At 43.1% G+C, this 25513-nt stretch overlaps 1 protein-coding gene across 1 annotated transcript in view; it reads right to left on the reverse strand.

The window, feature by feature from the left end:
- Nucleotides 1-25513, reverse strand: part of LOC138953368 (uncharacterized) — a 186672-nt gene that overhangs the window by 116446 nt on the left and 44713 nt on the right. The window contains exons 3-5 of the mRNA XM_070325167.1: nucleotides 22010-22129; nucleotides 7851-7967; nucleotides 7004-7036 (exon numbers count right to left, since the gene is read on the reverse strand). Coding sequence (XP_070181268.1) covers nucleotides 7004-7036; nucleotides 7851-7967; nucleotides 22010-22129 — 270 coding nt within the window. The remainder of the gene's footprint in view (nucleotides 1-7003; nucleotides 7037-7850; nucleotides 7968-22009; nucleotides 22130-25513) is intronic.

The raw sequence follows: 25513 nt of genomic DNA on the forward strand, positions 1-25513 counted from the left end.
AATACTGCCGACATAATCAGTGATGGAAGTGTCTTTGAACACCTGCTGTGTATTTTTTTGTAATGAGTCTTCTCTTATGTTTGCGCATGCATCCGAGCGTGCATACATGCCCATGTGTGTGCGTTAATTTAGATGCTTTTTAACGAATATTGCAAAGAGAAACAAGTTTTGTACAAAACAAGGTTAATCTAGAAAATCTGCCTTTGAATATAATACTGTAGTAATTAGTCGAAATCTCTTTGTAAAATGTGATATGCTTGATATCTTTTGTTCTCTGCAATTATCATTTTGTTCAGGCTTCTTCAAGTTTGGTATGGTTAACCAACGACACTCTCCCGAAAATTACCTAAAGAACATATAGATCTGTCAAATGGTGATACTTCTAAGTATTTATCCAACGGTTTTGACATGAAAACGTCAATGCTCAAGAATGATGTCAGTGAAAATTCTCCAAATTGTTATACCCCTAGACATACCCCTCCAATCACACACCCAAAGCGGCTCCGACAGGGTTGAGGGCATAAACCTGGGTGATAACACTTACTCCCAAAAATGTAACCCCTCTATGTCGGCCCTCCCATGTAGGCTATGCCCTCCTATCAACAATTCACGAGTCTGCTGGTTTTGTTGGCCTCTTTTCAAGCTTGTAATCTGCAAGCTGTAGATAGCAATGAAATCTCGGCTTCTTCGATCCACGCGAGCGATCGGCGAGAGTTGAGGACAATGCTTGTCTCTGGGTGTGCGCGCTGTTCTGTTCTATTGATATTGTATGAGTGGGATCTGGTACGGTTGTCCCGTTTCACTCTCACTGCTCATGTGACAACCATACAACGGTTAGAATTTTAATTTGAAGATGTACAACGATCGGTTTTTTTCTTAAACCAAAAGAATTCACTGCCTTCCTGTGTTGTTTTGGCATAAGAATCTCACATAATTCAGCTTACCCCTCCCCCCACCCCCACTGCACCATCCGCAAATCTACCAAACAAAAATAACAGAAATTATTCGCAATCAAAACGTTACTGAAGTGCGGGTGTCCTCTGAGGCACCAAACGCACTGTACCAGAGAGGTAGGATCCCGACACGGTTCCTCAAAGTTGAGTAAAGTTTCAACATAAAGCTGGGACCTGGAACTTGAAATGTCTTGTCTGTAAAACTAGGAGACCTTAATCTTGGCAATAGCGACCTTATCCTCCCGTTGTGTCCTGTGTCCTCGTATCCTTGTTCGTGGACTTAATGAGATACGATACCGATACATGCACAGCCTGGCGAAGACCATACGAGTATTCTTCCTCTGCTGATATGACTTCTTCACCGAGACAAATTTTAGTTTCCACACTCTTTGTCATTTCATTGAGAGGCATACATAAGATGTGACATAACGTATACGTTACGCTATTATTTGTATGCATGACGTCTTCTTCCACTTTGCTTCGCCATTGACGCCAGAGATGTCTCTTTGAAAGGTTAATGAGAGATGCCTTGGTTTGTTTAATCGATGCCGTATCTCATTAACTCTTCAAGACGACCTCAACATCTAATTCCCGTCTCGTATCTTCTCGGTATCTTGCGCGCGATCTCCTGTGATGCACAGTTTTACAGGCCGTTTAATTTCTTCTTGTTTTTTTTTTTTTTTTTTTTTTTTTTTTTTTTTTTTTTCTCTTTTTTTTTTTCTTTAATACATTTTCAGCGGGACAATACATAACAAGTTAATTAATCCAACGCTCGATAGACAAAGGCGAGAATTTACAAATTACCAATTACAGTACCAGTTTTCAGCACAGCATCATACAGCGCATATATAAATAACTTTACATTAACAGCACAATACTACTAGTTATCTATATTCTTATACACAGTTCAATTTTACTAGAAATTTCGAACTCGAGCTTGGTTCTGAAATAAGATCTTCATGTTAGTTTTTGGATTTCCGTACTTAAACTGGCTTATGCACATTTTCGATATCAATATAAGGTGATTAATTATGAAGGTTTTCTCTCTGGGGATATCACGTGTGAAATACCCAAAAAGAGCCTCTTCGCAGCTTAACTTTATATTTTTGCCTGTACATTTAAATATGTACCCTTGACATTCCTGCCATATGGGTTGCACTGCTCTACACTGCCAAAAAAAGTGCTCGATGAAGTCGGTTTCGTTACAATACTGACAAAGATTTGTTTGACGAATTCCCATCTTATGTAGCAAAATATTGGTGGGATATATATTGTGTAAAATTTTCCAATGCAATAGACGAAGACGGGTTTCTGTCGAGCATTCGTTAGCTAATTTCCAGTGTTTATCTTCTAATGTAATATTTAATTTGTTCGACCAAAATCCAGCTGAGCTTGGCTCCTTTATCTCATAGTTTAACATCTTTAGGCGAATTTGGCGTGGAGATAATTGTATAAATGGCATATGATCAGAACGGGCCTGACCCGTATCACGCAATAATAGAGCTTTAATGGCAGTTTGTATTGCATTATATTCAAATAGGCGAGACTGTTTATATCCAGTTAGTTCACATATTTCCTCAAAAGAGCACATGTCGTTATCGTTAAAAACATCTTTAACAACGCATATTTTAGCCTTTATCCAGTCATTCATGTATAGCGTTTGCTTCCTGTACCTTATATTTGTATTATTCCATAAGGTTTGATTGCGTACACTTATCTGCTGTTCATTACTGCTTATTTCTTTGATCTTGTGTTTATTGTTTAGCCAGGTGATAAAAGCTTGTTTCCAGAAATATTGCTTTATGGCACCTAGTCCTTTAAAATTTTCTGCACTCACATTTGAGCGCAGACAGCATAAGCGTTCGCCCAGATTTAAAAAGGATGCCAATGGAATCTGTTGCCACTTTGCGTTACTTCCGTCCAGCAGCCTCATAATCCATGAAATTAGAAATGATGTTTGTACATCTTTGACATTAATCATTTTCAGACCTCCAAGATTTGTCTCTTGGCACATTACTTTTCTATTAACTTTTTCATAAGCTCTTTTGTTTGAATATTTTTTCTTCCAGATAAATCGGAATAGAGATGAATTTAGCTTATTGAGGAAGTTTTCTGTGGCACATAGAGATTGCAGTGCGTAAGTAAACTGTGACAACATTAATGTTTTGACTATACAAATTTTCCCCATTATACTTAGGTTTCTTTTCGACCATGTTGCTATTAATGAATTTACTTTATGTAGTTTAGGTTCCCAGTTTTCTTCTATGTTGGAGGCTGGGACAGAGTTGTTGAAATGAATACCTAAGATTTTGATTTGTTTTTTCCAAATAATATTACATGGTCGGTCAGCAGAAAATTTATTTATACCAAGCCACATTGCTTCTGTCTTTTGATCATTCATTGCTAACCCTGAAAATTTTGAAAACTGAGTTATTAGATGTAATACGTTTCTTAGGTCTTTCTCATCTTGTAGGAAGAAACTAATGTCGTCAGCATACATAAGTAGTTTAAGAATTTCACCATGTCTATCAGAATTCCTTGGCAGTTTAATCCCTTTAACATCTTGATCTGCACGGATTTTGATTGCTAACACTTCGAGGGCCAGAACAAAGGCTAATGGTGAAAATGGACATCCTTGTCTTATTCCAGCATCACATGGGAATGGACTCGATATCCATCCCATGTAATTAATACTACTCTCTGTATTTTTTGTTAAAGTATCGACCCACCTAATAAAATGTTCACCAAATCCGAACTTTTGGAACGCCCAGAGCATATATTCTTTAGATATCGTGTCAAAAGCAGCTCTGTAGTCTAGCGCCATTAAAATACCTGGTTGATTACTGTTATTCATATATTCAATGACGTCATCAATCATTCTAATAACAGTGCTGGAATTTCTTTTTTTTAAAAACCCAACTTGATCTTCACTTATTAAGTAATTGACGACTTGATTTAATCTGTTTGCAAGGCATTTCGCTAATAGTTTATAGTCGGTGTTCGTTACAGATATAGGACGCCAGTTATTTAGGTGCTCTCGTTTCAACCCCTTTCCTTTATGTATCAGTGTGATTGCTGCTCGCTTCTGGGATACAGATAGTTCCCCTTTTTCAAAGGCTGACCAAAAAGAGGATAATAACATTTTGTTTATATTACTCCAAAAGAACTTTATGAAATTGGTTGTTATTCCATCCAATCCTGGAGCAGAATTACTTCGCATTCCCTTAAGTGCAATAAGGAGTTCTTTTTCTGTAATTTCTTGATCAATACTGCCCTTTTGCTCCTCTGATAATTTTGGGATGTCAGTGTTTTTTAAAAATTCGTCCCCAAGAAAGTTATTAAAATTGGTGTTTTTAGTGTATCTGTTAGTAAAGAAGCGGGTTTGTTCCTTTAATATTTCAGACTGACTTGTAATAAATTCATTCTCTGTTATTTCTATTCTATCTAGTATCTTATTTTTTGCGTGAGCTTTCTCTAAGTTTAGGAAATAACGCGTGTTTTTCTCACCCTCCTCAATGAATTTTATCCTAGATCTAATTTGTGCCCCTTTAGCTTCTTGTATTGTAAATAGTTCTAGCTCCTGCTTGATGTGCTCTCGCTTAGTCACCAGTCTGTGTCAATTTCTTCTTGTGTCATAGACTGTCAAGTCTTTCAAAATCACCAACGTTTTCTCTATGTTGCATTGCGACTGCAACTGAAATCTGTTATTTCTATTCTATCTAGTATCTTATTTTTTGCGTGAGCTTTCTCTAAGTTTAGGAAATAACGCGTGTTTTTCTCACCCTCCTCAATGAATTTTATCCTAGATCTAATTTGTGCCCCTTTAGCTTCTTGTATTGTAAATAGTTCTAGCTCCTGCTTGATGTGCTCTCGCTTAGTCACCAATCTGTGCCAATTTCTTCTTGTGTCATAGACTGTCAAGTCTTTCAAAATCACCAACGTTTTCTCTATGTTGCATTGCGACTGCAACTGAAATATGTCGGACAAACATAGAAATGTTCATTGGGGGGGGGAGGAGGGGTATACAATTAAACCAACCCAAACAATAAACACGTACACACAAAGGCACCACAAGTGCCTATCAAAATCAAATGTGCCCGTCTTGATACCTCCTTGAAATGCTGTCAACACTCTTTCTATCCCTTTCTGCCCCCCTCCCAACCCCCCCCCCCCCCCCCTATCAACACTTCCCCACCACTCTCTCCTCCACCATTCTTCTTCCATTCATCCCAAAGCCGCTTAAATCCAAAGAAGTGAGAAAACGATATGAAGCCTACTGTACACTTATCGGGCGATAGCAGGGATAGAGGGACAATCAGGGGCCCATGCAGCTTTCTCAGACCAGGACCGATACGGCCAGGGCACCGATAACATTGTGTTAGGGAGCCCCTACAATGCGATCAAGTGTGGCGACAATTGGCAGTCCTGGGCTTCCAGTGGCCAAAGTCAGCCAAAGGCAATGCACGCGGCTCTTACACTGCTTACCATTTAATCTCTGCCTTTCAAGAGCTGTAATTTGGTTGTGAGTAATTATTGTCTTGGCGTGAAGTGGTGCGTGCGTGATTATGAAGAAAACTTACACAAGAACAACGAGGCATTACGATGCTTGACGTAATAATAATATCACATCAAGGTGATTGTTTACGATGACTGAGAAGTGTTGACATACATGTTCAACGTTACAGACATTAAACGATGCACGAGGGGGACTCTGGATTGGTATTGGTGTAGAAGAGTTGCACACTTCATAATCAGTCGGGCAAACGTTGCAATCGATCTGGTGAGGCGAGCGATGATAGGCATCATAGTGTAGTGAAAAACTAACTCCGATATAGAGTTTGTGCAATGTCCGCTCTGTCCGATTTGGTCACTGGAACTCTCTGTTCACTGCTGCCATACTCGTTGCCTCACATGTTCAGTTGTAATGTTTGCCTCATCGTTTAAAGGGGCGCAACTCTTCGACAGCTTGTCAAAACCCCGAAAGAGCTCTATTCACAAATCTTCTATCAGCATGTGCATGTTGTGTCACAAGATTGAATGAATACACTCTTTTGCCAGGCATGCGTGTTTTATAGTGAAGAAGCCGCCTTGCGCAAAACTCGTCATATCAAGTTGCCTTGCCGCACACAACGCCTGTTCTGGGCACATGTATACATGTAAATAATGCTGACATTCTGTGACAACTCTGCTCAAAGACCACTCAACGCCTGTATGGGGGGGGAGGCATGTATACATGTAAATAATGCTGACATTCTGTGACAACTCTGCTCAAAATCCACTCGCCTTTCACAACCCGTGCTTGGAGCAACAATGCAAGCAGTGGTAACGGGTTCCCCAGTCAACAGACATGTTGAAAGTCATCGCGTTGGTTCCACCCAAAGGTAAAACGTTAATCCAGCTAATGAAACTATTGTCCTGGAGGACAACTATTACCTCAGGTTAGCACTTACATGGTCTCGAGTGGACTAAAAGCAAATAAACAAGGCAATGGCTATTTAGGCTTGTGGTGTGCCTATAAATACTGAACACACGACATACACACTCTACACAAACACTGGACACTCCACACAAACACTGGACACTCCACACAAACACTGGACACTCCACACAAACACTGGACACTCCACACAAACACTGGACACTCCACACAAACACTGGACACTCCACACAAACACTGGACACTCCACACAAACACTGGACACTCCACACAAACACTGGACACTCCACACAAACACTGGACACTCCACACAAACACTGGACACTCCACACAAACACTGGACACTCCACACAAACACTGGACACTCCACACAAACACTGGACACTCCACACAAACACTGGACACTCCACACAAACACTGGACACTCTACACAAACACTGGACACTCCACACAAACACTGGACACTCTACACAAACACTGGACACTCCACACAAACACTGGACACTCCACACAAACACTGGACACTCCACACAAACACTGGACACTCCACACAAACACTGGACACTCCACACAAACACTCAACACATGCAATCAGACAAGGGTTTGTACTCACCTCGCACACCCTGGGCGTTAAGCCTAGTTCACCCTGAAAGAGAAAAATAATGTTTATTTCAGTCAATTTCCGTTACAAGCAAGCTGACACAACATATGAAATTAATGATCACACGTTTGGTTTTGTGCCTTGGAGGAATTAGTCACTTGAGACCTGGGGAGAGGAGTTGACTCCTGGCTTGGGTAACCTGTTTCCTTTCAATATTTTCCGAGCAGAAAGACACCAAGAAACGAATTAATTAACACATTTCAGACGATCAATATTTGATTGTCGCTTCTTGCTACAAGAGTTATAATTCCCATAGGGATTAGATTTGTTTTGGGGAAATAAAATATCTTTCAAAGTCACAAGGCCTTTGTCGATTCTCTAACCTAGCAACCACAAAGCGTCAAACCAAAGCATTATGCCCAAAAAAGCAGCTTAGTCATTTTTGATCTTTAAGTTTACCTTTAAATTTATAACAGTCGAAAAACTTGAAATGATACATTGTAGCAAGAAACGCAAGACATTGTAGCAAGAAACGCAAGACATTGTAGCAAGAAACGCAAGACATTGTAGCAAGAAACGCAAGACATTGTAGCAAGAAACGCAAGACATTGAAGCAAGAAACGCAAGACATTGTAGCAAGAAACGCAAGACATTGTAGCAAGAAACGCAAGACATTGTAGCAAGAAACGCAAGACATTGTAGCAAGAAACGCAAGACATTGTCAAGCACATCTCTGGCGTCTGATCTCTTGTCCAACCGTACCTGGATATTTTTCAGCAACTTGGAAAGAAGGCAACCGCCATGACTGAACTTAAATTCAAGCGGTTTGGTGTCATTAAGACGGTGTCTGTCGACTTACCGGCTTGCCCGTCATGGTGTAGGTCTTCCCTGTACCCGTCTGGCCATAGGCAAAGAGACAGGCATTGTAGCCGTCAAAGGCTGCCTGCAGCACCTCTGTGCCCAGATCTTGGAACACCTGCACACAGAACAAAATGCACGTGATACACCAGACAACGCCAGGCATTGTAGCGTGCTGCCCATGTACATACACCTAGACTCACATCTACAACAATCCACGGCACACACTTGACAGATTAGCGGATTACCGAAGGCTGCATGAAGCATCTTTGTGTCAACCAGGTGTAAGGTCCCACGTTCCCAGTCTAACCAATCAGCCTGATGGAGCTCAGTCAATCTGACCAGAAGCTGACAGTTTGTACATATCTGGCTCTTTCTGTTACCAACGTAAAATGTGTCATGACAGACTGCGGCTCTTTTTTTGTGAGCCCCGAAAGCTATCTGTGCGGTTTTATTTGTTTCCTTTTTTTTTTGTTATACACTGATAACCAATGAAGGTGACTTCATGGACTTTTAAGTTTATTTGAGTTTTGCGTCTGTAACTCGGGATACTGATGCAGGTTTGTGTAATGCCAAAATGTTTCTCCGTCTCCTTCTCCTGCTAAATACATGTTTAAAAAAAAGATCATTTGACATTCTCTGCCTATTTGGTTTGACATCTCTGCCTATTTGGTTTGACATTCTCTGCCTATTTGATGTTGTACTGTTTCTTCCATTTTCTAGCCATCATCCCACACACACACCCAACCCACCCCCACCCCCCCCACCCCCCCCCCCCCCGACCACCTTGATCGCTGTATCAACACCCCCAGACCCCCGCGAGCCTGTCGGGCAACAGTTTTATCCAGTCTGTCTGCATCAGTGCATCAGCAGCCACGAGGGAAAAGAGATGTTTTAGATGGTAGAAAAACAAATCATAGCGGGGAAAGAGATAGCACTGATTGATTTTCTGGCAAGGTCTTCACACACACAACACGTGTTGCTAAAACCTGAACGTTGTCTGCACAACTGTCTTGGTTGTACACACAACGTCTGTTGCTAAAACCTGAACGTTGTCTGCACAACTGTCTTGGTTGTACACACAACGTCTGTTGCCAAAACCTGAACGTTGTCTGCACAACATACCACTCTTGTTGTACGTACGTTCAAGTGTTCAATCCCCAAACAACGAGTTACATCATAATATGTACAGCAATAGGCTTGATATTACGTTTGCCCAATTGATGAAGTACCTTATTCTTTAAAATGAAAAGCAATGTCGCTCAAGAACAATTGGTCAGGAGGAGTTCTGCAAATGCGATCTATGGACCAAAAGGTTTGGACATAAACGGCATGCTAATAATCAACAATAACTTTTAAGTAAGCATGTCCATATTAAAAGACAAGCGACAAGAAGTAAAAGAGTAAATGGGAAATAAACACAACAAAACCTAACAACTGGCGAAAGAACCACACACTTAGAAAGACAGAGAAAAATAAAAGAAAGAAAGAAAGACAGAAAGAAAGAAAGAAAAGAAAGTAAAACAGAAAGAAAAGAAAGAAAAAAAGAAAGAAAGAACAAAATAAAGAATAAAACCTCCACCAGAAGTTGTGCACTTTGTTTAACAGGAATCAGCCCCTGCACTCCTCACTACTGACACTAAGTGTAGCCAGTGTAGTTAGTGAAACGCCTTGTTAATTATTAATTGCTGTTTAAATAAAACTGCTTCCTGGTGGACGCAAGCCAAGCTGTATCACGTTCCTTGAATCCATAAATGAGTTTTCTTTGCACAAAGAGAACGTGGCGATATACATGGACAGAATGATGACGTTGTCTGGGCTCGTTACCGAACGGCCAACCGACCAGCGCTCTCTTCAACCAATCAATAATGACCACACATTAATGGCAACAATTATATCCAACAAAAGATGGCCCCAAAAAGAAACTTGTGCATTCTTAAAGTTCTCTTCTGGAATCTGGTCAATCAAAGTGGATGTATTTCAAACAAAGGGGTTAAAACACGAGTGGTAACCCGCATTATCTAAACATTTTAAGTGACCTTGAGATTAAGACGTCACACTAAACCCAAGTTATGTCCTTTTCTTAACGCATTTATGTGCTAAGTTTGGTGACATTGTCCAACACTGTTTGGATGGCGGGAGAGCGCTTGGCAATAGTAATAGCCATAACAAATGACAACAGGACGCATATGCGTTTAAAACTTCAGGGGAACGGTTGTTGTACAATAAGAAACGAAACAGTGAGAGAAATTCAAGTTTAACGCCCTCACGGCAAAGCCATTAGGGGCATGTTCCCGGGTTTTTACCCGACTTTAGATGAGATACACAAGTGAATGCGTGTTTAGGTGGTATCAGCCATCTGCACTTATGGCAGAATGACCACTGTGGTGACACGGGGTGGGAGATGGATACCGTCTCTGGGTCTGCACATAAAGTTGACCCGTGTCCGTCCCGGCCCGGATTCGAGCCAGCGACCTTTTGATCACAAGTCCAGTGCTCTACCACCTGAGCTACCCGGGTCCCCAAACGAAACAGTTACAAGCATTATACTCCAGACATACAGAAAGAAATTAAGAATAAAACAACAAAACAAACACTGAAAGCTGATATCCACCGATATGTGCGCGAACAACTGTAAGGAAAAGGCGTCGTTTCAAGCCTGGAGAAGATCAAGTAGCAGACGTTACGGTGATACACCACAGAACCCCTACAACCCCTGTCTTATCCCAACAGCCTGTGGATAATCATTGCCTCCATACGCTCTTCTGTCCAGCCAAGCGTGAAAGTAAAATCCACCGTTCCACATCGCTGCCAATGGAGCGTAAAGAAGTGGAGCATGGCATGAACAGGTGGGTATCAGGACGGCAGGTAGCACTAGGTCTAAGCTCAACATGGGGTCTGTTTCATGGGGTTTAGCTAACGGTACCGTTATACAAGATAACCACATGTTTTACGATAGCTTATTCCGGAGCAAATGATATCAGTCTGAAAAACATGCCGGAAATGCAACATTTTCCATGCGTATGTGTCTGTCTGTGTGTCTGTCTGTGTGTCTGTCTGTGTGTCTGTCTGTGTGTCTGTCTGTGTGTCTGTCTGTGTGTCTGTCTGTGTGTCTGTCTGTGTGTCTGTCTGTGTGTCTGTCTGTGTGTCTGTCTGTGTGTCTGTCTGTGTGTCTGTCTGTGTGTCTGTCTGTCTGTGCTTCCACCTGTCTGCCTCGCAGGGTGGTAAAATAACCATGGGCTTGGGTCTGTTTGTCTGTCTGTCTTGTGTGTGTGTGTGTGTGTGTGTGTGTGTGTGTGTGTGTGTGTGTGTGTGTGTGTGTGTGTGTGTGTGTGTGTGTGTGTGAGTGTCTGTCTGTCTGTCTGTCTGTCTGTCTGTTTGTTTTCTATCGTATTGAGAAATAAACGGTATTTAGTTCGTTAGCCTGTCTTTTTGCCGACATCTATGTTGTGTGCATGTACATGCAACATTCGCGTTCTCGTGTCCAAAGTCAAATACGTAACACACGCTTGTGAACATACTAATGGGCCAATAACAAGATAAACATCATCCCAGAAGAGTCCTATTCCCAAACGGCTGACGACCGACATAAATATTTGACAACAGCCAGGTGCGGACTACTTCCATGATTGCATAACTCTTTTGAAGTCCAACCCAAGCAAGTGCGACGAACTGCGAGCTTTTTCAACTTCAATTTTAAAGAACCAAGATGAACTGTTAAAAAATGATCCAGCTATCACACTGCTTGATGGCATATTCATTTTTGTAAATATATATATGTAAAGTGTCAAATACAGTCCACTTCTTTCCAGACACTTTTTTTTAAGCTGTTTATTTGTTTCTTTATCCATTTTCCCTTTTTTCACTGTTCTGAAATGCTGAAAAGTTGGGCTTGGAAAATTACGCGAGCGAATAATAATTGTGTTACATAAAACTCGCTGATTCTACCCTTGATTACTTTCATTTCTTCTGTTATCCTTGCAGAAGTACCTGGAACGCACACCACTTTTTAACTGCTGAACATTTCCCACCTAGACCTGGCTACAGGCATGCAGCAAAATATTTCAGAATAAAAATGACAAAACCCATGCATACATCAACCATTATGAGGCATGGACATGGCTTCTATTGACAAGCCTGCCCTATAACCTTTATCGATTGTACCTCCTAATGCGAGAAGAGCAGATTGGCTAGAAATAACCAATCGGTAAGCACGATAAGAAAAGTCTGCGCAAAATCTGCGCCAAGTCACGGTCGAGTTGAGCAGCGCTCAACTGAGTTTTCGAGTCGCGGCTAAATCTTTCCTAAATCGAACCTTCATTATCCTCGGGGCCGTTCACATGGCAGGCCTTTCGCCGAATTGGCCTCAACAACTCGTGAGCAAATGTTGGGGAAAAGTTGGTTGAAAGTGTGCCATGTGAACGGCGCTTTACCAGTTCCACAGGCTATGGCGTGTCAGTGTTCGGCGAACAGATATTTCCTTACTGAGTTGTAACGTCCGGTGCTGTACAAGCACTAAGTGCCCAGCAAATAGAAAGACTCCCGGGGGGCAAATCAAGTAGGAAGATGTCACAACATTGACGATACTGGTGGGAGATATCCAACTCGCTGGACAACAGTGACCATACTGGTGGGAGATATGTAAGGAAGTATGGGGCGATTTATATAGCGCTTGACGTTCTCGAAGCGCTTTACATATTAATTTCTGCCGTGTGAGATGGAATTTTTTACTCAATATACCCCGCATTCACATCGGCCAGTAAATCTCAAGCCAATTAAGGCGAATATTTACTTTTCACGGCCTATTATTCCAAGTCACACGGGTATTTGGTGGACATTTGTATCTATGCCTATACAATTTTGCCAGGAAAGACCCTTTTGTCAATCGTGGGATCTTTAACGTGCACACCCCAATGTAGTGTACACGAAGGGACCTCGGTTTTTCGTCTCATCCGAAAGACTAGCACTTGAACCCACCAACTAGGTTAGAAAAGGGGGGAGAAAATTGCTAACGCCCTGACCCAGGGTCGAACTCGCAACCTCTCGCTTCCGAGGCAAGTGCGTTTACCACTCGGCCACCCAGTCCCTGAACAACAGGGACGCTGGACAACAGTGACGATACTGGTGGGAGATATCCAACTCGCTGGACAACAGTGACGATACTGGTGGGAGATATCCAACTCGCTGGACAACAGTGACGATACTGGTGGGAGATATCCAACTCGCTGGACAACAGGGACGATACTGGCGGCAGATACTCAACTCGCTGGACAACAGTGACGATACTGGTGGGAGATATTCAACTCGCTGGACAACAGTGACAATACTGGTGGGAGATATTCAACTCGCTGGACAACAGTGACTTGCACGTCAAATGAATAGGTCATCTGACCGTTTCTGACCAAAAACATGAAGCCAAGGGGTCAGTATCAATTCCCAGTAACAGATGAGTCAGCCTGTTTTAGTCTCGACTGTGACCAGCAGGTTAACGTTCAATGGAACACGTGACAGACTCATGATCAAAATGATCGGTCATTTCGATATGTAATGCCTCGATGATCAGTGATCGATCCCTAGTTTAAACCTTTCCCCACCCAAACTTCGTAAACATTCACTTTTACTGAGCTCAAATATTGTGCCCGATCTAACACTGTTGTATGTAAACCTTTCATTACTATGTTTCATTACTATGTTTCATTACTATGTTTCATTACTATGTTTCATTACTATGTTTCATAACTATGGTCTCAGCTCAGTTAACTCATTGTCCTGATTAGTCTTGTCTTTATCGGGAACAGTTCGAAAAATGATAACTGTAAAATACGTTTTAGTACATGTGTGCCTTTTTCCCTATCATCATAAACCAACCATGAAATGATTTCACTGGTGCGCCGACATGCTACGTTCAAGAGCCACTGGTCGAGAACGACCAGGTAAATAGCTTTTGATAGAGGCGTAACGTCAAGGTGTTGCTATAAATAATGTTTTTTGAAGAATCAACTTGGGCTAAAGGAGGACCACCAAAAGCATTTTATGCGGGTGCTGACAGCCTACAAGCATTCATACATGTTATGGCCCGAGGAAAGGGGATCGAAAAGTCATAACACTCTCTTTTCTTTCAGCCAAGACTGGTCTTTCAAACAGCAGCCGGTACTAACTCTTACGCTATGTTTGTGTCTAAAGAAAATTCAACACAAAAGAGACCAATGAAACGGTAAAGGCAAACCACAGAAAGTCTGCGTTAGGCGATATCTTCTTGTAGCGTCTTTACGTCCATGTTCCCTTGGTACGAAGACACGTTAATACCTAGTTTATGACCACCACACAGTGAGATCACAAGCCACGTCCATGGTGAGCGCAACAAAGCGAGTTAACGGGGCAGTGGGCATGTAAGTTTTATACAACCTTCGAACACTAGACAACAAATAAATATTAAATAAACTACAAAAACTGGTGTTCGATCCTCAAATGCCTTCGTCGTGAGCACATAGCTTCCACGTCTGGAGTGTTGTCAGGATCCACGCGGACCATGTCGTTTATGGAATACGCTTACTCACAATGGTTATACGTCAGACACTATCATGACACCGTCTTTACAATGCCATGATCTGACTGGCTTACCCCCGTACGCTCTTCTTAGTCAAGTAACCTATACAATCTTAACAATACCCATACATTCTCCGTGAACCTTACACATTCTTATCGGATTCGATTCGAGGTTTATTTTGGGCATGATGGCCTTTCTGTGTCGACCTGAAGCTTAATAGAATATATGGTAATCCAACCCAAACAGTTCTGTCAGTTCTACACCTATTCATTAACTAACTGCTAAGTTGACCACAGCAACTAAACAGGACAAGATGGAATCCAAGTATTAATATTTGATTCTGGAAACTCCAAAGACAACTGACCCACCAGATGAAACGTTTCGGCAAAATAATACCATAAAGATTTAAATATTATGCCAGGATTTGAGTTTTGAGGTTTGGGTGTGTTTTTATGAAAGAGGGGGTGGGGGGCGAGGGTTGAGGAAGATCAACAGCAAACGATCGATGATTAGAACACTGGCAGTCCGATTGGTCGTGTGCCGTTTCCCCGTATCTTTCGATCCTGTCTGTGCTCACTGCTGGGATGTCCATCGTGGCATGGCCTACCACAGGGCGGGGTTTGCCGTATCTTTGGATCCTGTCTGTGCTGGGATGTCCATCGTGGCATGGCCTACCACAGGGCGGGGTTTGCCGTATCTTTGGATCCTGTCTGTGCTGGGATGTCCATCGCGGCATGGCCTACCACAGGGCGGGGTTTGCCGTATCTTTGGATCCTGTCTGTGCTGGGATGTCCATCGCGGCATGGCCTACCACAGGGCTGGGTTTGCCGTAACTTTGGATCCTGTCTGTGCTGGGATGTCCATCGTGGCATGGCCTACCACAGGGCGGGGTTTGCCGTATCTTTGGATCCTGTCTGTGCTGGGATGTCCATCGTGGCATGGCCTACCACAGGGCGGGGTTTGCCGTATCTTTGGATCCTGTCTGTGCTGGGATGTCCATCGTGGCATGGCCTACTACAGGGCTGGGTTTGCCGTATCTTTGGATCCTGTCTGTGCTGGGATGTCCATCGTGGCATGGCCTACCACAGGGCGGGGTTTGCCGTATCTTTGGATCCTGTCTGTGCTGGGATGTCCATCGCGGCATGGCCTACCACAGGGCGGGGTTTGCCGTAACTTTGGATCCTGTCTGTGCTGGGATGTCCATCGCGGCATGGCCTACCACAGGGCTGGGTTTGCCGTATCTTTGGATTCTGTCTGTGCTGGGATGTCCATTGTGGCGTGGCATGGCCTACTACAGGGCTGGGTTTGCCGTATCTTTGGATCCTGTCTGTGCTGGGATGTCCATCGTGGCGTGGCCTACCACAGGGCGGGGTTTGCCGTATCTTTGGATCCTGTCTGTGCTGGGATGTCCATCGTGGCGTGGCATGGCCTACTACAGGGCTGGGTTTGCCGTATCTTTGGATCCTGTCTGTGCTGGGATGTCTATCGTGGCATGGCCTACCACAGGGCGGGGTTTGCCGTAACTTTGGATCCTGTCTGTGCTGGGATGTCCATCGTGGCATGGCCTACCACAGGGCGGGGTTTGCCGTATCTTTGGATCCTGTCTGTGCTGGGATGTCCATCGTGGCATGGCCTACCACAGGGCGGGGTTTGCCGTATCTTTGGATCCTGTCTGTGCTGGGATGTCCATCGCGGCATGGCCTACCACAGGGCGGGGTTTGCCGTAACTTTGGATCCTGTCTGTGCTGGGATGTCCATCGCGGCATGGCCTACCACAGGGCGGGGTTTGCCGTATCTTTGGATCCTGTCTGTGCTGGGATGTCCATCGTGGCATGGCCTACTACAGGGCTGGGTTTGCCGTAACTTTGGATCCTGTCTGTGCTGGGATGTCCATCGTGGCGTGGCATGGCCTACTACAGGGCTGGGTTTGCCGTATCTTTGGATCCTGTCTGTGCTGGGATGTCCATCGTGGCATGGCCTACTACAGGGCTGGGTTTGCCGTATCTTTGGATCCTGTCTGTGCTGGGATGTCTATCGTGGCATGGCCTACCACAGGGCGGGGTTTGCCGTAACTTTGGATCCTGTCTGTGCTGGGATGTCCATTGTGGCGTGGCATGGCCTACTACAGGGCTGGGTTTGCCGTATCTTTGGATCCTGTCTGTGCTGGGATGTCCATCGTGGCATGGCCTACCACAGGGCGGGTTTTGCTGTACTTAACAGACCTTTTATAACGTTAGTCTACAGACACCGACTTTATCTTCTGCACTGGTCTCTTGTGTGAATCAGCTCGGGACTGAGCAACCGAGGCTCTAGCATTTGAATAACGAAATTACAACCATCGTCCACAGACCAAAACGGCAATGTCTATTGCATTCAGAACTTCAAACGGCAAAATAGGCCATGACAAAAATAGGCCACGGCAAGAAAAGAGACGACACTCTTAGAGGTGACCTATTTACCATGAAATGCTCCCCTTAAATACGGTGAAAGCAATAAATATTTCTGTCGTGTGAGTCTGTTCCAAATATTTTCCAGCCATTGATACTGTCCGTAATTGCATTCCATACATGTGTGAAAAAAGAAACCCGCCAAGAATTGCCAGAGAGTTAAAGTGTGCCGATTTCCTAAAACTCATGAGTCATACAACCATGACCTAAATCAATGTATCGACAGAAAGAGAATAATATGAATTAGAAAGTGGGCCGGGGGGGGGGGAAGGGGGGGAGTATAAAGTACATAAACAGCGTAGTCAAGTTATCAATCCCGCCTGACTCGCCACACTTCACTGGATTTGAATCCCTCCCCTGATCAGTGACGGCGCATCAAGACAAGCACCAGACAACCTCTGTCAGCCCTTATCAACCTTTTTATCTTACTCTCAATTTCACAGTTCCTTAAAACCTGAACAAACTTGTTCTTCCTGTTCTAAGAACGAAATGAACTTGAATTCCCATGCTTTCGCGGGTCGATTCGGCCCGCGTATACATGTATATTATACCGAATCCTGTTCCACTTTTCAGACAGGCTCAATTTTTACTGTACTTTAGTTTTCATTCACTCATCCCCATTTTTGTATTTAATTGACGGATACAACTTTTGTTCACAATAAAGACCATGGAGTCGAAGATTTGTTTTTGTTTTTTATCGTGTTTTGAACTAAGTTTTCATTGCATTAGCCTTTCCTCTTTTACGTTGTTTCCTATAATATTACCTTTCCACGAAGGCGGCCAGAAGTGAAAAGGACTTTGAAAACGTTTGGCCTTCATTCCTTCGTTTATAACCGATCCAAAATTTCCCAAACTGATCACTGTTTGTATTTATTTACTTTGATGACCTCTGCTCTGTTACTAGGTGGAGCACAGGGAAATGAAAGTGTTCACACAGTCCGTTATGTTGTCAAGATTCAATCGTGAATGGATCCTTTCAGCACAGCTGGGTGGAGTAACGTGTAAAATGTTTGCACTAAAGTTCAACGTGAATACAGTGGGACCTCTTTCTAAAACCTCAAACATTCTGAGAAATGCAGGTCTTATAGAAAGAGGTAGCCTTAAAATAGGGGTAAAGTGACAGACGTTATGAACAGAAAGAGGTAGCCTTCAAATAGGGGTAAAGTTACAGACGTTATGAACAGAAAGAGGTAGCCTTAAAATAGGGGTAAAGTGACAGACGTTATGAACAGAAAGAGGTAGCCTTAAAATAGGGGTAAAGTGACAGACTAGGGGTAAAGTGACAGACGTTATGAACAGAAAGAGGTAGCCTTAAAATAGGGGTAAAGTGACAGACGTTATGAACAGAAAGAGGTAAAATAGGGGTAAAGTGACAGACGTTATGAACAGAAAGAGGTAGCCTTAAAATAGGGGTAAAGTGACAGACGTTATGAACAGAAAGAGGTAGCCTTAAAATAGGGGTAAAGTGACAGACGTTATGAACAGAAAGAGGTAGCCTTAAAATAGGGGTAAAGTGACAGACGTTATCAACAGAAAGAGGTAGCCTTAAAATAGGGGTAAAGTGACAGACGTTATCAACAGAAAGAGGTAGCCTTAAAATAGGGGTAAAGTGACAGACGTTATCAACAGAAAGAGGTAGCCTTAAAATAGGGGTAAAGTGACAGACGTTATCAACAGAAAGAGGTAGCCTTAAAATAGGGGTAAAGTGACAGACGTTATCAACAGAAAGAGGTAGCCTTAAAATAGGGGTAAAGTGACAGACGTTATGAACAGAAAGAGGTAGCCTTAAAATAGGGGTAAAGTGACAGACGTTATCAACAGAAAGAGGTAGCCTTAAAATAGGGGTAAAGTGACAGACGTTATGAACAGAAAGAGGTAGCCTTAAAATAGGGGTAAAGTGACAGACGTTATGAACAGAAAGAGGTAGCCTTAAAATAGGGGTAAAGTGACAGACGTTATGAACAGAAAGAGGTAGTCTTAAAATAGGGGTAAAGTGACAGACGTTATCAACAGAAAGAGGTAGCCTTAAAATAGGGGTAAAGTGACAGACGTTATCAACAGAAAGAGGTAAAGTGACAGACGTTATGAACAGAAAGAGGTAGCCTTAAAATAGGGGTAAAGTGACAGACGTTATGACCAGAAAGAGGTAGCCTTAAAATAGGGGTAAAGTGACAGACGTTATCAACAGAAAGAGGTAGTCTTAAAATAGGGGTAAAGTTACAGACGTTATGAACAGAAAGAGGTAGCCTCAAAATAGGGGTAAAGTGACAGACGTTATCAACAGAAAGAGGTAGCCTTAAAATAGGGGTAAAGTTACAGACGTTATGAACAGAAAGAGGTAACCTTAAAATAGGGGTAAAGTGACAGACGTTATCAACAGAAAGAGGTAGCCTTAAAATAGGGGTAAAGTTACAGACGTTATGAACAGAAAGAGGTAGCTTTAAAATAGGGGTAAAGTGACAGACGTTATGAACAGAAAGAGGTAGCCTTCAAATAGGGGTAAAGTTACAGACGTTATGAACAGAAAGAGGTAGCCTTAAAATAGGGGTAAAGTGACAGACGTTATGAACAGAAAGAGGTAGTCTTAAAATAGTGACAGACGTTATGAACAGAAAGAGGTAGTCTTAAAATAGGGGTAAAGTGACAGACGTTATGAACAGAAAGAGGTAGCCTTAAAATAGGGGTAAAGTGACAGACGTTATGAACAGAAAGAGGTAAAGTGACAGACGTTATGAACAGAAAGAGGTAGCCTTAAAATAGGGGTAAAGTGACAGACGTTATGAACAGAAAGAGGTAGCCTTAAAATAGGGGTAAAGTGACAGACGTTATGAACAGAAAGAGGTAGCCTTCAAATAGGGGTAAAGTTACAGACGTTATGACCAGAAAGAGGTAAAGTGACAGACGTTATGAACAGAAAGAGGTAGCCTTAAAATAGGGGTAAAGTTACAGACGTTATGAACAGAAAGAGGTAGCCTTAAAATAGGGGTAAAGTTACAGACGTTATCAACAGAAAGAGGTAGCCTTAAAATAGGGGTAAAGTTACAGACGTTATGAACAGAAAGAGGTAGCCTTAAAATAGGGGTAAAGTTACAGACGTTATCAACAGAAAGAGGTAGTCTTAAAATAGGGGTAAAGTTACAGACGTTATGAACAGAAAGAGGTAGCCTTAAAATAGGGGTAAAGTGACAGACGTTATGAACAGAAAGAGGTAGCCTTAAAATAGGGGTAAAGTGACAGACGTTATGAACAGAAAGAGGTAGCCTCAAAATAGGGGTAAAGTGACAGACGTTATCAACAGAAAGAGGTAGCCTTAAAATAGGGGTAAAGTTACAGACGTTATCAACAGAAAATCTGAAAAATTAAGGTCTTAAAGGGGGAGAAGTCTTAAATTAGCAGGTCTTAAAAGTGTGTGTGTGTGGGAGGGAGGGGGGTGCAATGTACTTATATTCCCTAATTCACAATTGGGTGTGGGACAGTATGTTAGTTGTCAGAACAGAGTGTTAATTGTATTCGTGACTCTCGTTTCCTTTTTGCGGCTTCCTTCCGCATAACGCGGCAACTCAAGTGGATGCTTCTAATGCCCCCTTCACCACAAACAGTGCAAAATCTGCAATCAACAGTTTCCTCTTTACCATACTCTAGTGTCTGATTGATCAACCATCTGAAAAGGTTGCTGGCAATATGGGTCAGAACATAGATATTTGGGATAAGGCACCCATGCAGAAATGTCTTAACTGAATGAATCGAATTGAATTAGTTCAAACTCATTAGGTGTTTTACATTTATATTTGGATACGGAGGGTTTTTTCATGTCAAGGACAAAATAATATTCAGAAACCAACACAAGAAACAGAGGCAAAAAACCATAGTGCAACATAGGCTTGAAGGTACGCAACAAGTCGGAACACACTGACTGTTCTTTTTAATCCATGCTTTCATAAATCCTCCAGTACTTTTGTGGCACTTCAGTAATTAATTAAGTCTTTTCAAAAGCTTCTGCTCCTGTCTCTGAGATGTAGAAATTTGTAAATAATGTGCTTCTAGCTTTAGCAAGGGAATGAGTTTTACCAAATGAGGAACACCGTTCTTAGACTTAAAAGCTTCCTGCGCACGCCAAGGCTTCTGGATCTGTCAAACTTGTCTGATGAAAATGTATTAATTATGCAACAGCTGAACAGGATACACAGATCATTAAAATCAATTAGGTTAATTCTGGAAAACCAAAACTCAGACCGGCACGGTTGGCCTAGTGGTAAGGCGTCCGCCCCATGATCGGGAGGTCGTGGGTTCGAACCCCGGCCGGGTCATACCTAAGACTTGAAAATTGGCAATCAAGTGGCTGCTCCGCCTGGCGTCTGGCATTATGGGGTTAGGGCTAGGACTGGTTGGTCCGGTGTCAGAATAATGTGACTGGGTGAGACAGGAAGCCTGTGCTGCGACTTCTGTCTTGTGTGTGGCGCACGTTATATGTCAAAGCAGCACCGCCCTGATATGGCCCTTCGTGGTCGGCTGGGCGTTAAGCAAACAAACAAACAAACAAACAAACAAACAAACAAACAAACCAAAACTCAGCTTAACAAGTAAGCGGATTACTAACACTCAGAAACCCTCAAGTCCCCAGCCTATGCCGAAAAAAACCTACCCATGGGATACAAATAGAAGTCGCGGACACATAAGTACAACTATGCAATGTGTGACTGTAAACAAGATAGCCTTGGCTACAGAAAGAAGAAAAATAGAAAGGTCGAGGAGATGAGTTTCAAACAGTCCGTGAAAGCAAAAGGACAACTGAACCCATTTAAAGGTGTCTAAATGACGACGTACACCAACAAGAACCTTCCTGGCTCTGACATCAGACAACAGCATCGTTCCACTTGAACATACAGAATGTCGCCAGCCTGGCTGCTTTGTGTGCAGAATGGGATTTTTTTGGATATTTCGGTATACATTTCTCACATTGCGTTGGATGTGAGTTACGCAACACGCTGTGCACTGAAGCAGCCAGGCTGTAGACTGTTGGAAGTGTCCTACTGGCAGTAGTCTTCTATCCCACGCAAAATCCTGGGAAGATATGTGGTGTTTTCAGTGAATGATTACACGAGAGGACCGGTGCCTTTAACACATCTAAAACACGTCATTGTCCGTTCTAAACAGCGGTATACTGACCAGTTCCTGAGAGGCGTACTCCGCGGTGGCGCTGCGGTCGACAGAGGAGTCATAGCAGTAGTCAAAACTAAAGTGTTTGACTCTCTCCCTGCTGTCACCGTACTCCGACACGCCCTCCACCTGCAAGTGATAAACACAATAATTATAACGGATGTCTTTAGCTCATGTAACGGGACTAAACGACGCTTGGTTAAATAAGCAGAGTAAATACAAATTTTTCTCTGAAAAGATTAACAGTTTAAGTAAATACAATGCTAGAGTCGAATTACAAAATATCTCACACACACACACACACACACACACACAATCTCACACAATCTCACACACACAATCTCACACACACACACACACACACACACACACACACACATACACACACACACACACACACACACACACACACACACACACACACACACAGTCACACAGAAAGGGGGAGGAGGGGAGTTTTGATGGTCTAAAGTGTTACCCCAACGTGTTACTTCGATGAGCAGTGTTTCTTGGGGTAATAGCGTATTCTCTATGTGCGTGCGTGTGCGCGCGCATGTGTTTTTCTGTCTGTCTGTCTGTCTGTCTGTCTGTCTGTCTGTCAATTCACAATCTGCATCTTTGCGTCCTGAGAAATGCGAGATGAACAGAAAAGCGACGGAGAACACGTGGACCCAGGGGGGAGTGTAACCTTTATCGGGTTGCAGAACAACAGGATGCAATCGATCACCTAATTAAGCAAAACCACACCAATGCTATCACCGGGTCAGCGAACACTTTGTTCCTCACAGCCAGTCGTCCCCATATATAGCCATAGGCAAACAGTGCAAACACCATCACTTGCACTGGATACTGTGACGGGCACAATCGCCGAGTGGATAAGACACGTGACCGGCCTCCCAAGCGGAAGGTCGTGGGTTCGAATCCCGGAAGCACCTGGGGGGTTACGGGTGGATATTTTTCAGGTCAACTTATTTATATGGGAGATTTATATAGCGCTTGACGTTCTCTAAGCGCTTTACATAATAATATCACGCATTCACATCGGCCAGTAAATCTCAAGCCATTACGGCGAATATTTACTATTCACGGCCTATTATTCCAAGTCACACGGGTATTTGGTGGACATGTTTTATCTATGCCTATACATTTTTGCCAGGAAAGACCCTTTTGTCAATCGTGGGATCTTTAACGTGCAAACCCCAATGTAGTGTACACGAAGGGACCTCGGTTTTTCGTCTCATCCACCTGGGCTAGGAAAGGGGGAAGAAATTTGCTTGCGCCCCGTTCAGACCTGCGAGTGCCTTCGTGTGTACACGCAAGCACAACACTAAAGTGCGCACGGAAAAGATCCTGCAATCCATGTCAGAGTTCCGTGGGTTATAGAAAAACGAAAATACAAAGCATACATTCTCCGAACGCGGCGTATCACTGCCTATATGGCGGGGTAAAAACGGCCATACACGAAAAAACCGTGCGAGTTTCAGCAAAGATCGTGTAGGCTACGCCTACAAGATCTTTGGTTTCAACCCATGAACGCAGAAGAAGAAGCACTGGATACAGTGTTACCAACAGTCAGCTGTGCCCATGACTAGCCGTGGGGTTGGCCAGTGCAAACACTATCACTTGTACGATCCTTGTCACTGGGGTTGGCCAGTGCAAACACTATCACTTGTACGATCCTTGTCACTGGGGCCTATCGCCTAATGAAGCAGGCCTTGATCAATATTGGGGCAAAATGCAAAGAGCACATCACGACAGGCAAAGGTTTCACGATCCCTCTTTGAGGATCTCGTAAAGTTGTACGGCTGAGTGAAGAGTAATGTTTGTTGGTGAAAAATGAAGGATCATTGACCTTTTTTCTGTGTTTTCATAAACTTTGATCGATTTTTGCGAGTGTTCATTTATAACTGGTTATAAGTGATTAAACTATCCAACTTCAGAGGCGTGTGTTTGACACTATGCTATTGCATCATCATTATCGTCATCATCATCATCGTCGTCGTCGTCGTCGTCATCGTCATCGTCGTCATCGTCATCATCATCATCATCGTCGTCGTCGTCGTCGTCGTCATTGTTGTTGACGTCATCCAAGTAGCTATCGTAAACAAGGTCCTCGTCAATAAAACGATAGAAATAGCCACGCTAGGCAACATTTAAGACTGTGATAACACTACTGATTATACAGCTGATTTCCAAAGCAGTAGCGTAGAAAGGCCTTGAAATACCATCGCTTTATCGGTCTAATCGGAATGTATGAAGCGCTCGCGGCAAGATATCAAGCTCGGCGTACATTTGCTATTCGACCAGACACAACTTGTCACCTTCTGACTCGTCATTATAAATTAACACTGACCTACTGGCATCTATGTGAAAAAAAGTATCAACAGAATTTGCTGCATTGGGAAGGAAATCGTGTGCCTGTGCTGAAGAACTTGTTTCGCGAGCGTTGGGCAAGCGAGTTGTAACACTAAACTGTCGTACATTCTATTAGAATAATGAAACATTCAAAATGTGACCAGCATTTTTACCTCGAATTCTTGTAAAAGCTGTCTAAAAGAAACCTTCCCCATTTTGCAACCCCTCATTCCCGATTGAATCTTGTGCTTTTCAATAAAATAAAAATCTCTCTCTCTCTCTCTCTCTCTCTCTCTCTCTCTCTCTCTCTCTCTCTCTCTCTCTCTCTCTCTCTCTCTCTCTCTCTAGCTCTCTCTCTCTCTCACACACAAACAGACCCACACACAGACCCACACACAGACCCCCACACACACACACACACACACACAAACACACACACACATTCTTATTAAATCTACCTTTGTAGCGATAGCCAAATAATAACGGAACGTGGTGTGGCAATGATTTGAAATTCACTTTGATCGACTCAGATTGATCACAGAACTTTGAAATGCGATACAGCATGACACAAGATATATTGCGGTGACATCGGCAATGAATGCCCCAAAGGGAATGCAAAACATGTTATAAAAACCTTGCGTTGGCATGCTTTAGAATAACAAGGTGGATAACATTCTACGCAAATAGTGTGTGTGTGTGTGTGTGTGTGTGTGTGTGTGTGTGTGTGTGTGTGTGTGTGTGTGTGTGTGTGTATGTGCGCGTGTGTGTGTCTGTGTGTGTGTGTGTGCCAGTGCGTGCCAGTGCGTGCGGGAGTGCGTGCGTGCGTGTGCGTATATATTCGCTTATCTGCGTTGTCTATGCGTAAGAGACACCGAGAGAGAGTCGGACACAGAAAGACAGATCTATAAACAGATTTCGCAACAAAAAATACAGAACAGGTTAACGTTGGAGTGAATAGGTCAGAACAATAATTTGAGTCCAATGAAAATGTATCACGGTATTAACGTAACTTGGATTTTGGTCTGACGGAAGTGCGCCCTCCATGATAAATCACCGAAGGCAATTAAACCGCTGAGCTCTGACAAGTGCAATGCAGCACTCAACTGAAAATAGCTGCCATTCCTTGGCGGTGTAGCTTTGCAACTTCAGTTTCAACTC

Source organism: Littorina saxatilis, linkage group LG17, assembly GCF_037325665.1.
Source record: "Littorina saxatilis isolate snail1 linkage group LG17, US_GU_Lsax_2.0, whole genome shotgun sequence".
Classification (NCBI taxonomy): Eukaryota; Metazoa; Mollusca; class Gastropoda; order Littorinimorpha; family Littorinidae; genus Littorina; species Littorina saxatilis.